Genomic DNA, 17,334 nt, shown 5'->3' with positions numbered 1-17,334 from the left:
GTGTGTGTGTGTGTGTGTGTGTGTGTGTGTGTGTGTGTGTGTGTGTGTGTGTGGATATTATTCCGGTTTCATAACAGAGTGCATATTGCTTTGTTCCCTGATATCCCCTGATAATGGGCTGGTGATTATTTCAGGGGCGAGCAGCTTGCCTCACTAACAAAATGGCTGTGATACAGATGCTGCTGCTGTTAACATTTCCCTGGCGTGTCGGCACTGATGGGTAGCTTTGGAGGCTTCTAACCCTGATGTACTGTTGTAGTTTATTTTTATTTCACTGTAAATACATCTTTGAGTTGCACTTGTATATTGCTTGCTGATGAAGCCTGATATATGTTGTGTTCACTAAGCCTAAAGACTTTATATTTCATTATAGTTTCATATTTTTGTTAAGGAATATTTTATTTTTTTCAGGTTATAGTTATATCCTGTATACTAGCTTCTGCTGTGCTGATACCGCCAACCAAAGAAGGTTGTATCTTGAATGAGGCCCTTTGAAGCTGCTTGCTAACTGTAGCACGCCAAAAAAGTCAGGTAAAGAGCTAGGTAAGAAAGGCATGCAAAAGGTATTTGGTGTTGAGTGATGAGGATAGAAAGCGGAAGTGAGCAGAAACAGGGACAGTCTTCATGTAGGGCAGCCTCTGAGGGGGCACCTTAAAGCTGAGGGTAAACTAATATGGAGCAACACGCAAAACACATACTGTATACTGAGAAGGGGTGTGAAAAAGAACTGTTGTCATGGTAATAATGGCCTCCAGGCTTTGGTGCGTGCCTATGACTGCACGATGTGCACGCCATGATAGAGTAGCTCCATCATTCATATTTGATTGACTGTGGGCACGAGGCTTCACAGAACTGTGCCATTCACACGAATCCACAAACAAACACAGGGGCCTTCAAGTGGCACATGGCCTGGTTAACACGGACACACTTTTGCAATATCTCCTGGTAAGTAATAGAGGATGCTGGGAGGGAGGAGGACAGAAAAAGAAAGACCGATTGATGGAGAGGAGAGGGAGCAGGTAAGGGTGAAAAGATACGTATTTGTATTAAATAAAAACAGTCAAAGACGAAACCAACTGGCCAAATCCCTAGAGTTGGAGAGGAAGCGTAACAGACTGGGTGAAGGGAGCATAGAGGAGTACATCTATTCCTGACTGCTGTTCTGATGACAAAAAAAAAGCTGCTTAGATGTCTGTGGTGCTCTGTTTCTCACAGAGAACCAGCGCAGTTACACAACATCCACCGCTGCTAACAAGGACAGGAGTAAAACAAACAGAGCAAAGCTGGAAACCAGGGGACTAAAATGAGTCGAAGTGGAAAGAGCAGAGGAGTGTGGAAATTGGCAATTTCATATCCATGCCATTACCTCACATTCATCTTTTGGAAAAAAGTGAGAAATGGGCTCTGAGGCTTTCCAAAGCACTTTAAAAACAATCTTTAAATTTGCATAATCAGTTGATTTAACTATTATTTTGGCTTTGCAGCAAAAACTAAAGCAAAAATCTCATTGACTGCAGGAACAAGGCAGAGGGATGGCAACAACATAAAAAGAAAATATCATCCAGAAACAGTAAAACAAGAATAACATAGAGAGGCTTGTCCAGAAATATATATTCTCCTCCCGAAAATGTCTTACAAAACCAGTAATAGTTCACTATAGGCATTTCTCAGTAAACCCATTTCCTGTCCCTACTACCCCACCTAGTGTAGAATCACCAAACACCTACTATAGTGTCTGTCTCTATCCCTCACGTGTTCCTCTTTTATTTTATTTTTTTTCATCCTCTTTGAGATCAAATACAAAATCAATATCTTGTGTTCTGATAAGGTGATGCAAGTCAAATCATTTGAACAAATACTGCAAAGATGGATGGATCACAAACTGAGGCAGACAAGATGCACACGGCCAACCACATGGTGGCACTGTTTAATAGCAACACGATGGGAAGAGAGATTTTTTTTTAAAACAGATTCCATTTGGCAAATATTCAACTACAGCACAAACAGAAAAGCAGTGTGGAAAACATGGCTGGCTGTCAATTCATCTGATGTAACACACTAATCACTTAGATTTTAAGTCGAGGAACTGCCGAATCGTATGAGAAGGATATGAGAACAAGCTAAACATTTTGTCTAAAAGCTCAAAAACAATCTGGACTTGAAACCATGTGGTTATATTCGAGTGAGCCGACCATAGCAGCAAATAGATTACAACATTTGAAATCTGGGTATCTGGTTTATGTCATGAGGGACGACTGCGGAGCTGGAGCTTCTTATTTCTGGTGCCCGGGGACACGAGGGGGAAATGTGAAGGAAGAAACCAAAAAGAAAACAAGCCTGTACGGACAAAATGAAAAAAGATTGTATGTGAACAGTATCTCGTCTTGCTTCTTATGAGAACGCATGGGCATACTGTATATCTATATACAGTGACAACACCGCTCACTACTGCAAGCGTATTTACCTTTAGAAAATGATCAGTAGAGAGTTTAGTTGGTTGCATTTACTGCTGAAACTATTTATCGATAAGTCAATAAGCAGAAAATTAATCAGGTTGGTTTAAGTAATTAATCAAAGAAAACTATTTCCGGGTTGAAGCATCTCAAATTTTGGTATTTGCTGCCTTTCTCTGTTTTATATTGTTATATGGATAATATTTGGGTTTGGACTGTATGTTGGACCAAACCAGACTTTGAGGACATCGCCACTGGCATTGGGAATTTGTGATGATATTTTCTGAGTATATTAATTTTGCCCAGTCTTTCTCTGATGAGAAACAGAGGTGTTTCTCTTGAGACAAAGACTTTAAAAAAGAGAGAGAGAGAGAGAGAGAGAGAGAGAGAGAGAGAGATATTGGAGACTCAACCACTAATCTCCTGAGCCACAATCGACTCACAGTGGTGACATAGAGGACATGGTGCCCACAGAAAGACCACATTTTGGAGTGGGGAGCTGTCACTGCGCTCTACCAGGGGACGTTTTAGAAAAGTGGAGCTGTCCACGGTGCTGAATCAACCGCAGCTGGCTGACAGAGCGTTGCTGTGCTTTCTTTGAAACACTTTACCACAGAGAGGGACCGAAGAGACAGACAGACAGACTGACGGGCTGGATAGACAAAACACATGGACACTGAAAAGACATACAGAGTAACAAATGGGTGCATGGATACAGGCTAGAGGGAGACAGGTACAGAATGAGCCAAAAAAAATGTATTGGAAAAAAGAGAAACAGATATAGCTTTAACAGCGACACAGCATTGTGTTGGGGGTTGCAACTAACATCAGCAGGGTGTTTCACAATTGCATGCAGTGTGTGGCCTAGGGGTGGGACTATAATCAACATGACTACAGGTTTGACATTCATTTGCTAACAAGAGGGCGTTCTATTTTTGAGTGAAAACCAATTCTTTACTCCCCTTTAATGACTGAGTATTATCATAGAAATGAGCAGTGATTGGTTTGTAATTGAAGAACTGTTTGTTAGCTGCATGATGATATTGTTTTGTATATAGTATATTATTGGGATGATAACATTAAAACATTTTTTTTTTAAATCCCCACTTTTGAAAAGATATTCACTTAAATCTATAATGTCCACTTAAGAAAACTCCCATAGACATATCTGAACCCGGTGCAGTACTTAACATATGCTGTCAGCAGGCTTTGCAGGATCAGAAACTTTAAAAGGACTTTGAAGCACAAACAAGTGCCTCGTCACTGGCGGAAAATATCGTAGCGCATTAACATATATACTTTTCACCAGAGAATGACCAGGGTTATGGGAGTTGACAGAAAGGATGGGTAAACAACAAGGAAGTCAGGAAGAGCTTATACGACATAAACAAAGGGAAAAGAGAGCAGCATTAACTTTGCAGCAGGCTGAGTTGGCACTGGTGTTACTGCATTCACCTAAAACCAGCACAGCAGACTGCCTGGCTGGCTCTGTTGCATAACAACTTATGTAACAGCTTCTATACTCTCCAAAGGGGGATAGCAAACTTTTCTTTTTGGAGACGTTTCTCTCCAAGCGTGAGGGCAATCTGCTGTCATCCATGTGACTAAAAGGAAGCCACAACTGTTTGCAATTATGAAATGAGTTTAATGTGAAATAAATAATTACAAAGCGGGTCCCATGAGGACACGCATTGCATCAGCCTCAACATCTTCACCCCATCTCTTGTCGCACCAAACATCTGATTACTTGTATCTTTCTCAATCTGTCTCTCTTTCTCTCTCTCTCTCTCTTTCTCTCTCTGTCTCTCATTTTCTCTCTCGCTCTCTCTCAATCGCTCATTGGTTAGCATATCACATTTGCTTCCAATTTGGCTTGGAGAAGATTGTTCCTCCTCATGTTTACAACCCAGGCTTCTTAAGGCCTCCCTTATTGAGTTCTAATTAGACGTTAGATATGTTGGTCCTGCTATTTAGGCACAAAGCTGAGACACCATCTTTCAAATGTAGTTGAGAAAGATTAGGGATTGAGTGAGTCAGGAAGTGCATGAGTCAGACAGTGTGTGCATGTGCGTGTGCGTGTGCGTGTGCGTGTGCGTGTGCGTGTGTGTGTGTGTGTGTGTGTGTGTGTGTGTGTGTGTGTGTGTGTGTGTGTGTGTGAGAAAGAGATAAAGTAGTGGTGTGACTAGGTTTTTAACTGTCTGCCAGTGTTGGAAACGTCTGCCATCGATCCTAATTTGGCAGCAGATTCTCTGAATGCAGACAGCCCTCCAATCCGCCACAGTCGCTCTCTGCTGGTAAACAGAGACACACATGCCAATGCCAGCTGACTGACTGAAGCATAAAGAGGGCAGACAAACAGAAAGAAAACCAATCGGAAAAAAACATGTCCCTTAATATCCCATCTAAACACATACAACAGAGGATTAATTTTAGGATTTCTGTTAAGCATTGCTCCATAAACCACTTATCATCTGCGTAATTTACTGCCAACATGTTGTATTAGAAGGTATAAACTAAGTGGTGCATGACACACATTCATAAACTCTACCCTCATACACACACACACACACACACACACACACACACACACACACACACACACACACACACAGTGCTGCGCTTGTAGCTGTGACTCAGCAGCTCAGCAGAAGCAGATGGACTTTGCTTCCCACAATCCTCCAATGCAGGACAAAAACTGACATAAAGCAATGTAAAGTCCCTCAAATAAGCCACACTTCATTTCTGTATAACGCCGTTGCCAAAGCAGCTTCACAGTCTCTGCAGAGCTGGATACATGCCAAAGAGGAGAAAGGAGATTGGAATGGTTCGAAACTAGACAAATGTGAGAAACAGAATGAGGGTTGGTTTCTATGGTGGAGGGACAGACAGACAGACAGACAGACAGACAGACAGACAGACAGACAGACAGACAGACAGACAGACAGACAGACAGACAGACAGACAGACAGACAGACAGACAGACAGACAGACAGACAGACAGACAGACAGACAGACAGACAGACAGACAGACAGACAGACAGACAGAGAGAGAGAGAGAGAGAGAGATAGGGAGATAGGGAGATAGGGAGAGACAGAGAGTGGGGTAGAGAGAGGGATGCCATATGTTGGAGCTCTCGGATTTGGGGGTGCATGGCGACTGTGCTAATTAAATGAGAACTAAACAGCCGTAAAAAAACAGTGGCACATTGACAGCAGAAGAACTGACGCGCAGAGAAAAATGAAGTAAGGAATGTGAGAGAAAGAAGATCAGAGGAGTGTGGACTGCCGATGGAAGTGAAGAGAAAAAAGTACACATTATACAAGAGGGGGAAGAAACCGTAAATGGCTGGAGAGAGACTGGGAGACACAGACAGACTAAGGAGGCTGCAGGCCAAACAGAAATGGAAAATAAAAGGATATTTAAAGCTCTTCAGCCTTGCCAGCAAGAAGAACAGGCCAACAATGCGGTTTGAGAAGTGAGAGCTGCACTGCAGTTAGTGAACAAGTTGTTCATCCACCTACTTATCCTACAAGTATCCTCTATTTAACGGGTTGCAATTTAATTGGTGTGAAAACACGCCACAGTGTAGGCATGTTTTTTTTGTTGCAAAAAAATAATAAAACTTCATGGATAGGGGAGGAGTAGTAGGAGCAGTCTTCCTTGATCTACGAAAGGCATTCGACACAGTAAACCATACTATATTACTCAATAAATTGGCCAACTATAACGTTTCTATCTCTACACAGAACTGGATTAAATCATACCTAGCTAGCCGACAACAATGTGTTCGAATAAATAACAAATTATCACCTCTGAAAAACTGCACCATGGGAGTGCCACAAGGCTCGATTTTAGGACCGCTGCTCTTCAGTATATACATAAATGACCTTCCATCCGTTTGTAATGATGTTGAGCTTATGATGTATGCTGATGATACTGTGTTGTACACCCATGGGAAAAATACCTCAGAAGTTGCTTCTAAATTGACTAAGGAAATGGAAAATGTTGCTAAATGGCTTACTGACTCAAATCTTACACTTAATGTTGGGAAGACTGTTACAATGTACTTTTCAAATAGGTGCAAATGTAAAGATTGTCCTGACATTTATGTTAATGGACAAAAAATAAAAAATGTGGAAGAATTTAAGTACTTAGGTGTCACTCTTGATCCAACACTAAATTTCAAAAAGCATATAAAAAGGTTGAGTAACACAATCAAATTTAATCTGGCAAACTATCGATTCATAAGAAACTCTCTTACAGTTGAGGCATCAAACACCTATCTGAATGCTATGATTCTTTCCCATTTTTCTTACTGTATGACAAGTTGGTCTCAAGCAGGTAAAACAACCTTGAGACCACTTGAATCATTATATAAAAATGCTCTTAAAATTCATGATAAAAAAACTCGTCAATATCACCACTGCAAAATCTTGGATAAACACAATCTGCTTAATTTTGAAAATCGCATTGTGTATGCTAATGTGCGCTTTATTTTCAAAATCATACACAATGCTTCACCCCCTCCCTTAAGGAACTTTGTGACACTGGGCTCAGAAATGTCAGCACGAGCAACCAGGTCAACAATTAGGGGAGAATGCAGAATCCCACAACGCAGAACTACATTTGGAAAGTCGTCCTTCTCCGCTGTAGGCATTAAACAATGGAACAGTCTCCCAACAGATCTTATAACCAATGGTGATTTCCGGGCTTTCTCCCATCTGACAAAGGTTTGGTTGCTCACGCAGCAGACCTGCACACACCTATAGAATGTTGTAGTGCTAGTAGGATAGGGGTATTTTTTATTTTTTTTATTAATTAAGTAATGTAGTGCTTTTCATAAACTTTTTTTATTTTTATTTTGTATCCTATGTATTTATATCATTGTATCTTGTTATCCTTTTAATGTTTAATCCCATGTCTAGATATTATTGTGTCTTGTTTAGTACTTTTTATTACCTGCCCAGGGACTACAGGTGGAAAATAGCAGTTTGCTAAAACCCGGTACAATGCATCTCTCCTCTTGTTCCGAACAAGGTTAATGTTTCTTTTGTACATTGTCCCTGTTCAAATAAAGTAAAAAAAAAAATAAAAAAAAAAAAGAAAAAGATATGAACTCCGAAGTCACTTGCCACGGAATGCTGCTAAAAGAAATTGATCCACACAACTTACTGTTTAAAAAAAACAGAACCAACACTTGTTTGATCCAAACAAAGGGCCTCGGCCCCTTAAAAAAAGGTAATTCATGTGATTTGTCGAGAGGAGAAGACTCAAAACTCATGTCAACATACTTCATATGAAGACAATATGCAAAAAAACAAAAAACTATAAAAATTAAGGAAACAAGACTTAAGCCAGGCTAGCTGCATTGTGCTTACATCAGCATGTTCACAGTGACAATGCAGTCATGCTGGTGTTAAGATTGTATAATCTCTAACATGTTCAACATCTAAGACTAAGTGGCATCACTTCATGCACTGGTTGATAATTGCCTGCAGTTAATGGCTAGTGAGGCATGAGAAGTCTAGATGTGTCTATTAAAAAAAAAGAGTGTGTCTCACAATCCGTGTCTAAGCATGCATGGGCCTTGCAAGGCTCTAGGCTGGCAGCTGGGGTAACAATGTGTGTGTGTGTGTGTGTGTGTGTGTGTGTGTGTGTGTGTGTGTGTGTGTGTGTGTGTGTGTGTGTGTGTGTGTGTGTGTGTGTGTGTGTGTGTGTGTGTGTGCGTGCGTGCGTGTATCAGCACTTATGTTTTAATAGGCCAGCCATGTCGGTGTCCTAAGCCCCTAACAGTTCATCTATATTTAAGCTATCAATCACTAAAAATTTAATATAGCCCTAATTCATACATGGGCTGTAAAAAAAATTCAAATTCAAATATCATAAAAAACACAACAAACCATATAAAAACCTCTTCTTGATTTGACCAATCCAGCTACATCATCCCACCGTGCTACTGTATGACATCGCAGCAGGTTCGGCTGGTTTCCTAGGCAACTACATCAAATCATCCTAGAAACCTGCCAAGGTGAAGAGCTTGCAGAGAAATATGCGGTTGTGGTAAACCATGCTAAAAATACCACCTGTCTGATACAGGGAGACAGCAGACAGTGAGAGAATCAATGTAGCAATGGAAGTAGGGGGCATGGAATCTGATACATACATATCTCAACCAGTTGCTCATATTACAGAAATACGATATCCAAAACCATCACTGTGGAGTAAGTTCCCAGTGGGCAAAGTGGGCCGAGTATATCCCCATCTCATTTATGACCATACCAGCTCCTCCATAGTACGGCCAAATAGGAAATGCTGCAACAGTGCTCCTACTATTTACAAAAAAACAGAACCAACACTCGTTGCTTATTTGGTGCTGACTGAAATTTACTCATAGCAACGAGTTTCAAAAAACAATCAACTACCAAAAGGCGACATTGAACGCTTGGTAAAACTCAGACTTTTAAGTATCTCAAACAGTATTGTTCTGGCATCGAATCCGAACCCCAGTTATCGAATAAATAATGAAAATCCCTGGAACAGATTCACTCACAAATGCACATTGTAAAACATCATAGCGAATCTCAGTTAAAGCCGTAGACTTCAGATTCCAAAAAAACATAATGCATTATTAATCACGGCACACTTTAGCTGCAGCACTTCAAACTGAATTGAATTTCTGGAAAAACTTGTGAAAAAAGAATGAAATAAAACATGTCATGTCTGTAAGGGATGTACATATCATACATCCATTCCTGCCCCATTGTCTCTGTCCTCATTAAAAGGGTTAATGAAGGCAAAGTGCCAGAGCTCCGGTTCCCAGATGTTACCTCTCTGGGCCCTGCAGCTCTTTTGGGACTGCGTTACTAGCAGCCAGGCCCAGAAACCTACTTCTGCCTTAGGCTCAGTGAATGACAAGGCTCAACTGACGGCAGCAGCCCACACACGCACACACAAAGACATGTATGCACAGACACATACACACACAGCACAGTGCATGCACCTGAACACACACACACACACACACACATACATACATATATAAATGAATGTCAGTTTCATTCAAGCCATTGCCAAATGAGTTGACACAAAGTTGATTAAGCCTATCATCTCCACAAAACTCTCTCTGTATTTCTCAGTATGGCAGAATTTTTACAAACTGTTGTCGGCCCTCGACACTATCGCAGGAGCTCTGTTTATGTAATTCTTAGTTCATTATTAGTTAATATTTTTTTTTACATATTGTCATATTGTCTCATATTTGAATGGTATCCAGGTTTTATTTACTGTAACACTACTGAGCTTGATTCGGTCTTTGCGTGTAAAGGCAAAGTTTATATGGATTAACCACATTTCATAGGGGGTTTAAATTTGCTCTGAGCTTTTCTAGTTTTATCTGAGACCTTTCACCTATTCAGAAACATGAGGCTGCTCTGGTCTTTTAAAGATTGGAGGATATTGGGTGAGCAGAACATCGTCGCCATGCATTTGATTCATTCCCTATGTCAATATTCTATGTGTAAATAGCGTTTTGTTGCGTCATCGTTGTCTGTCTTTGTTAGTTGTTATAGTTGTAGAGATAAATGTGTTTTCCACGGATTTTGTAGCCTATAGTGAGAAACTTTACATATCAGATTACCTGTCGTTTTAACTTAATTAAAGTGACTTCTTCCTCCATTTCCCTACACTTCTATGCATGAAATACACATGGAAACTCTCAATCCAATGCAAAGAATCCAGCCAACCAGCTAATTTCAAATCTGTTTTCTTCATCATTAATCCCAACCTCGAATTAGAATCCCTCATTCTTCCCTCTTCTTCTCTCTTAGTAAAAACAATAACAAACTCTCCCACATTCATCAGCCCACACATGAATACACCACATAATCAAAACGAGAAAGAGTTGATGCTGTACTCAGCCCAGCCTCGCTTGGCAGTGAGCGTGTTACCATGCCTACGTGCCCGATCAATACTGTGTCTAAAAATAGCATCACCATACTGGTTTTACGTATTTCCAATCTCAGAGGGGCGAACTGGGCGAGAGCAGCATTCACTGTGTAATCTCCCACATAGCCGTAACCAATGGCGACCATTAGAGTCAGCTGGCATTGTGCAAAACGTGTGAGGGGTAATCCCCAACAGGCGGTTTCTCAGGGAAAACCTGATCCTGGGATTTTATTGGGGATTTTACCCAACAGCAGGCCAAGATCAGAACAATTCTGGAAAAACTTCCTATTGGGTTTACAGTGGATCATTGAATACAGACTGAATGGCATCAGAGAAATTAAGGCAGGCTAGTGCCAACACATGAAGAGGAGCCATCTTTAGAAAAGACGGGGATACATTTTTACACAGAGTACTAAAATGGCAATTAAGAATGAAGAACCCATGGGGCAATGAGCTTATTCATGAGGATAAGTCACACATTGGCAATTTAAGGAGATGATTGAGTCTGTACAACACAAAATGGCAGGAATCCCTTCACATCAAACACAATCTGTTAAAAAACAAATTGTGACATTCTGATGCCAATGCCAGGGGAGAAGTGGTTCTGTGTCGCTGCATTCAACAACTGGGAGCTACGGTAGACAGACAGACAGACAGACAGACAGACAGACAGACAGACAGACAGACAGACAGACAGACAGACAGACAGAGACTGGCAGAAAACAAAGATGTTGTGTGATGGCGTGACAGACGGAGAGGTGACATGAAGACGTGATGAAGTGTGTCAGAAACGTATCCTGGAAGCCTAACATGCCTCGACAAATACATGCAATCATGAACGAGTGCCTGCTAGCACGGGGAAAGTGTGACTTTGATCTCATTCAACTTCAGCATCGGCCAGAGCCATTTGCACTTCCACACACATGGCTTCACCTTCCTCATTCTAGGGCTTGTTAAGGAGGATAAGTACAACTGGGTGTATGCATATAACTACGTGTCTGTGTATAATACTGCCTCTTGAAGGCGTGTTCTTTTTATAGTGTCTACCTCCACCACTGAGAGAGGGAGCTTGAAGAGGTGGGAAGATTGTCAAGGGGGGCCCGACTGATGTATTTCTGTGTTTCAGAGGCAAGGCTCTGGCATACATCGCTATACAGCGTGGGCGAGAAGACAGACTCCATTCATAGATTTCTGTCATCTTTACCTCCGCTCGACCTCTCAAAGTCTCGGTCTGTGTCGCTCTCTTTCTCGACACGGCTCTGGATGTGAACGGCCAGCCACGCTTCATTCACAAAAGGGCTCATGAAAAAGGAATGAGAGTCTCCATTCTAACTATTCAAGTGCATGCAAGTGTATGCAACACAAGCACCTCTATGAAAGAAGGTATGTTTGAATCCTTCTGTTGTACAATCAAACCACATCCAAAAACGTTCTCTCATCTCAGGATCTGGTCTACTACCCTGAATTAAAACCACTCATCATGTGGGACATGTGCAACAGCACTGACTGTGTTATCAGACAGATGGCATTTGGACTTGAAGCTTTACAAACATTGCCACCTTAAAGTTCCTACGAGGAACTTTCAATTTGGGTTTATTCTAGCGTCCCCTTTGGACAAAAGTGGTAGTATTTTAATGACGCCAGGCAGCTCACGTTTCAGGGTTGATCGGACTAGAGGCGAAGGCATTAAGAAAAAACTATTGAAATACAGAAATACTAAAAAAGTTCCTCGGAGCTATACTTTAAACGCTCGAGTCTTGTGCTTCTTTTTTGCTGTGTGACACTTGACACTCACCAGTTTGCCCTCCAGCGTGTAGATCTTCTTCACCACCCCGGAGTCAAGCTTGATGGCGTCTGTGATGTCGGTGAGGACCTGCTCGTAGGAATGGGCCGTCTTCTTGTTGAGCAGGATCCTGACGGCCTTGCGGGGCTTCACTCCGCTCCGCACCACCGTCACCAGCTTGGGCCGGATGAAGTCCTTGATCTCGCGGCTCTCGGGCGCACCGGCCATGGCGCTGCCCAGGGAAGGGGGCCCACGGGAGGACGCGGCCGACGCCTTGACGTTGACCGACCAGTTGGGGTTGACGTTTTTTGTGTAGTCCAACTTCTTGTACGCCTCGATGGAGCTGCACACGTAGCTGTTGCCTGTCAGGGGTCGGAGGGTGAGGGAAGCAAGAGAAGGGAATACTTACAGAAAATATTGGAAGAAGTGAGTCGAGTGTTAGAAATGCACAAGAGAGAGAAAGGGCTTACTACTTTGTTCCCTGCACCATCTCGACTGAATCAAGGGAAAGGACTATTATTTAAAGGGAGCTACGAGGAACTTTCAGTTAGTGTTCTTTCTTGCACCCCCTTTGGACATAAGCGGTAGTGTTTTTTTACTACCCCAGCTGTAGTTCCTGGGTGAGAAAACTTAAAAACTTAAAAAAATTGCATTCTTTGCACTGATGGTCTCATTTGGTGTTACATGTTATTTATATGATTTTATCATCAGAGGGAAAATTTGACTGTTTCAGAAATATTGAAAAGTTCCTTGTAAGGCAAGGCAAGGCAAGGCAAGTTTATTTATATAGCACAATTCAGACACAAGGCCACTCAAAGTGCTTTACAGGGGCAAGATTAGAATACATAAAACACATTATAAAACATTTAAAAGCGATTAAAAGAAGCAAATAAAAAATAAAAAAAATAAAAACATGAAAACTGGATTTAATAAAAGAAGCAAATAGAATGAAAATTGCAGGTTAAAATGGAAACAAAAAAGTCTTCAGACTCGATTTAAAAGAACTGAGAGTTGCAGCACACCTCAAGTTCTCTGGGAGTTTGTTCCAGATTGTTGGTGCATAAAAACTAAAAGCTGCTTCTCCTCGTTTAGTCCTAACTCTAGGGACTGTAAGTAGACCTGTCCCAGACGACCTAAGGGCTCTGGACGGTTCATAACTTATCAGCATATCAGTAATGTATTTTGGCCCTAAACCATTTAGTGCTTTATAAACCAACATCAGTATTTTGAAATCAATTCTTTGAGTGACTGGAAGCCAGTGTAAAGACCTCAGAACTGGGGTAATGTGATCCACTTTTTTGGTCCTAGTGAGGACTCGAGCAGCAGCGTTCTGAATTAGCTGAAGCTGTCTGATAGATTTTTTTGGAAGGCCAGCAAGGACACTGTTACAGTAGTCAAGTCTACTAAAGATAAATGCATGGACAAGTTTTTCTAAGTCTTGCTGAGACATAAGCCCTTTAATTCTTGATATGTTTTTTAGGTGGTAGTAGGCTGATTTATTAATTGATTTTATGTGTTTCTTGAAATTCAAGTCGGAGTCTACAACAACACCAAGATTTCTGGCTTGGGGTGTGGCTTCTAACATAACGGATGTAAGCTGTGCGCTGACTTTTAATTGTTCATCTTTGGCACCAAAGACAATTACTTCAGTTTTATCGTTGTTTAATTGAAGGAAATTTTGGCACATCCAATCATTGATTTGTTCAATGCACTTACTCAGTGCCTGTATCGGACTGTAGTCTCCTGGTGATATGGTTATGTAAATTTGTGTGTCGTCTGCATAATTATGGTAGCATAATTTGTTCTTATTCATAATCTGAGCTAGTGGGAGCATATAGATGTTAAATAGAAGAGGGCCAAGAATGGAACCTTGGGGGACCCCGCATTCAATATTTGTCCGCTCAGATGTGAAATTGCCTATTGACACATAGTAGTCTCTATCCTTTAAGTAGGATTCAAACCAGCTTAGTACAGTTCCAGAAAGTCCAACCCAGTTTGCTAGTCGATCTAGTAATATGCTGTGGTCAACTGTGTCAAAAGCGGCACTGAGGTCCAGTAAAACTAAGACAGAACTTTTGCCACTGTCTGTGTTTAAGTGGATGTCATTGAGGACCTTAACCAGAGCAGTCTCAGTACTGTGGTGTTGTCGAAATCCTGACTGGAAGACATCAAAGCAGTTATTCATTGCTAAGTAGTTATTTAACTGTTGATAAACAGCTTTTTCAATGATTTTACTTAAGAATGGTAGGTTAGATATGGGCCTATAATTTTTCATGAGTGATGTATCTAGATTGGTTTTTTTTAGTTGTGGCTTGATGACTGCTGTTTTCAGGGCCTGTGGGAATACACCTGTCTGAAGGGACGTGTTGACAATTTGTAGAACATCTGAGGCCATACAGCTAAAAACAGTTTTAAAGAAGCCTGTGGGCAGAATGTCAAGGCAACAGGATGAGGAGTTCAGGTGTTGTATAATGTCCTCCAGGTTTTTGTGGTTTATAAGATAAAATTCTGTCATTGCATTTGAATTGATTTTATGAGGGAACACACATGTTGAACTTGGTATTGATGCAGTGACAGCTTGTCTAATTTTGTGAATTTTCTCAGTAAAGAAGGAGGCAAATTCATTGCAAGCCCTCGTGGAAAGATGCTCAGACGCTACTGGCACAGGAGGGTTTGTTAATCTGTCGACAGTAGCAAACAGGGCACGTGCATTGTTGTTGTTTTTGGTGATGATGTCAGAAAAGAAAGAATGCCTTGCATTTCTCAGTTCTGAGTTAAACGTGCACAGTTTCTCTTTGAAGATGTCATAATGAACCTGGAGATTTGTTTTTCGCCACCTGCGTTCTGCTTTACGGCACTCTCTTCTTTCTATTCTGACCTGCGGGGCATTTCTCCAAGGAGATCTTTTCTTACCAGAGACAACCTTCATCTTAATGGGCGCAATAGCATCTATAACACTTGTAATTTTGCCATTAAAGTTGTCTAAAAGCTCATTAACTGAGTTACAGGGGAGGGGTGGTATCGAAGAAAATGCTTGAATGAATGTTTCACTGGTATTTTCTGTAATATACCGCTTTTTGATTACTTTTGATTGATCAATTGTGTGCACAGACATTGTACTCTCAAAAAATAAACAGGAATGGTCCGTGAGGGGACCCATATCTGCCACAGTTATGTCTGAAATGTTCATTCCTCTGGAGATGATAAGGTCCAGCGTGTGCCCTTTGTTATGAGTTGGTTTGTCAACATGCTGATTTAGTCCAAAGTTGTCAAGGACACAGCACAGTTCTTTCGCACATCTATCCTCTGGTTTGTCAGTATGAATATTGAAATCTCCGACGATTAATACACAGTCAAACTCAGTACATATTACAGACAGCAGTTCAGTAAGTTCATCAAAAAAGCTTGTATTGTATTGAGGTGGCCTGTAAATACTAATGAAAATAGCTCTAGAGGCTGAATTTAACTGTAGAGCCACATACTCAAATGAATCAAAATTTCCATAAGACATCTTTTTGCATTGTAGAGATTCTTTAAACAGAATAGCAACCCCCCCGCCTTTTTTATGCACTCTGGATTCACTCACAAAATTGTAATTTGGGGGGGCGGACTCTATGAGAACAGCTGAGCTGTTATCTTGGTCTAACCAAGTTTCAGTTAAAAACATGAAATCAAGATTGTGCCTAGTAATAAGATCATTAATTAAAAATGTTTTTCCTGCCAAGGATCTGATGTTTAATAAAGCTACATTTATTCTTGTAGCACCTTTAAGCATGCACACAGCATAATAGCCTAGGCTACACTATAAACTGTAGATTTAAACTTAAAAAATATACTGATATGCGATATTTTGCAGATTGCTTTACTTGCTGCTCAACCAAACGTGATCTCAACAACTTGAGACAGCTCTTCTCATGACACCTCTTAAGAGAGTAAAACAGATCAAGAGAGAGCTAATCTGAGCCCAAACATATGTTTGCAATTGCCATATGGCCATCAGATGAATGATATAATCCCCAAAACAATCAGTTTTAGTGGGCCATATTGGGGTAGCCATTCTTATATAGACTATACACTTCACATTTACAACGATAGTCACTTCAGTACAGCAGGCACATATCACATAACATGGCAACCTGACAGGCCAGTAGGTGCCTGTGTAGGTGTGTGGATGTGTAGCCTACAGACAAATGTGTCCAACTAGATTTTAGATTTAATTGTAGCTGACAGTGTAAAGCCAGGTCCGTTCTGTAATGCTATATAGGCCTCGAGGCTACCCACCTTCAACAAGCTGCTCAATAGTGGTGATCTTCTTGACGCCGTCCAGGGCGTAGATGGTGCGGACACCCTGTGGCAGGTTGACGTTGTCGGACAGGGAGCGGGTCAGGTCAGCCAGCAGGGCGTCAAAGGTGCGGAACCTGTCTGCGGAGATGGCGTACACTATGCCATTGAAGTAGCGGTCCCCGTTTCGGTAGAAGCGGACCTTCTTGGCTCTCTTCTCATCGGTCAGAGTCTTCAAGGTGCGGGTCCGGTACAGGCTGCAGTGGGCGCTGTGCGTGGGACTCGGCACCCCGTTCATCCTGGCACTGGCCCGGCTGTGTCTCTGACCTTTGTCCCGGTCGTCGAAATGCTCCATCTCCATCGCTCTGCCGAGGCTCACAAGTACAGCCGTACTATCTGGATGAGAGGGGGAGGGAAAAAAAGTTTTTCACCGTCTTTCGAAGTAAACAAAAACAAAAGGAGGTTGAGGGTGGGAAAGAGGAACACACCGAGGGGAAGTAGAAGAGGTTCGGCCGGCTTGGTCAAAGTACCCAGCCGGTGTCGGTTGCTGGTTGGTGCACTAGAGTCTCAAAATAACTCCCTAATGACAGATTAAGTGCCGTTAAGCCGGGCAGTGGACAGCAAGCTTCATGACGACCGACGCTGTCTGCGCAGATGGACGGAGAGAGAGAGACAGACAGAGAGAGAGGGAGAGCGACGGTCACGAATCGATAACAGCCTATTCATTGTTTGTCCCCCCTCTCTATAAATATTCAGAACCTCCACGCGCAGCCAGGCTCAACAGCAAAACAGAAGCCTCCGTCGGCACCTGCCCATAACAAAAAACTGCGACCATAAAATATTTTTAATAGGCTAGCCTACTTAAAAGATTC

The 17,334-nt window shown here is 41.7% G+C and overlaps 1 protein-coding gene across 3 annotated transcripts in view; it reads right to left on the bottom strand.

Annotated features, from left to right (window-relative positions):
* The window catches only part of LOC307260815 (serine/threonine-protein kinase DCLK1-like), a gene marked incomplete at its 5' end in the record, with an annotated part of 52,446 nt that extends 35,608 nt beyond the window's left edge, over positions 1–16,838 (bottom strand). The window contains 2 exons of one of the 3 annotated variants that reach the window (XM_080041155.1): positions 12,194–12,543; positions 16,463–16,838. In XM_080041155.1, coding sequence (XP_079897281.1) covers positions 12,194–12,543; positions 16,463–16,823 — 711 coding nt within the window. The remainder of the gene's footprint in view (positions 1–12,193; positions 12,544–16,462) is intronic. The other 2 variants (XM_080041154.1, XM_080041153.1) reach the window with 2 other exon arrangements.
* Positions 16,839–17,334: the final 496 nt, after the last annotated feature.

Source organism: Ammodytes marinus (genome assembly GCF_949987685.1).
Source record: "Ammodytes marinus genome assembly, chromosome: 14".
NCBI classification, from domain to species: Eukaryota; Metazoa; Chordata; class Actinopteri; order Uranoscopiformes; family Ammodytidae; genus Ammodytes; species Ammodytes marinus.
Note: the sequence above shows the minus strand (reverse complement) of the source record. Positions and strands in the feature narration are given on the sequence as shown.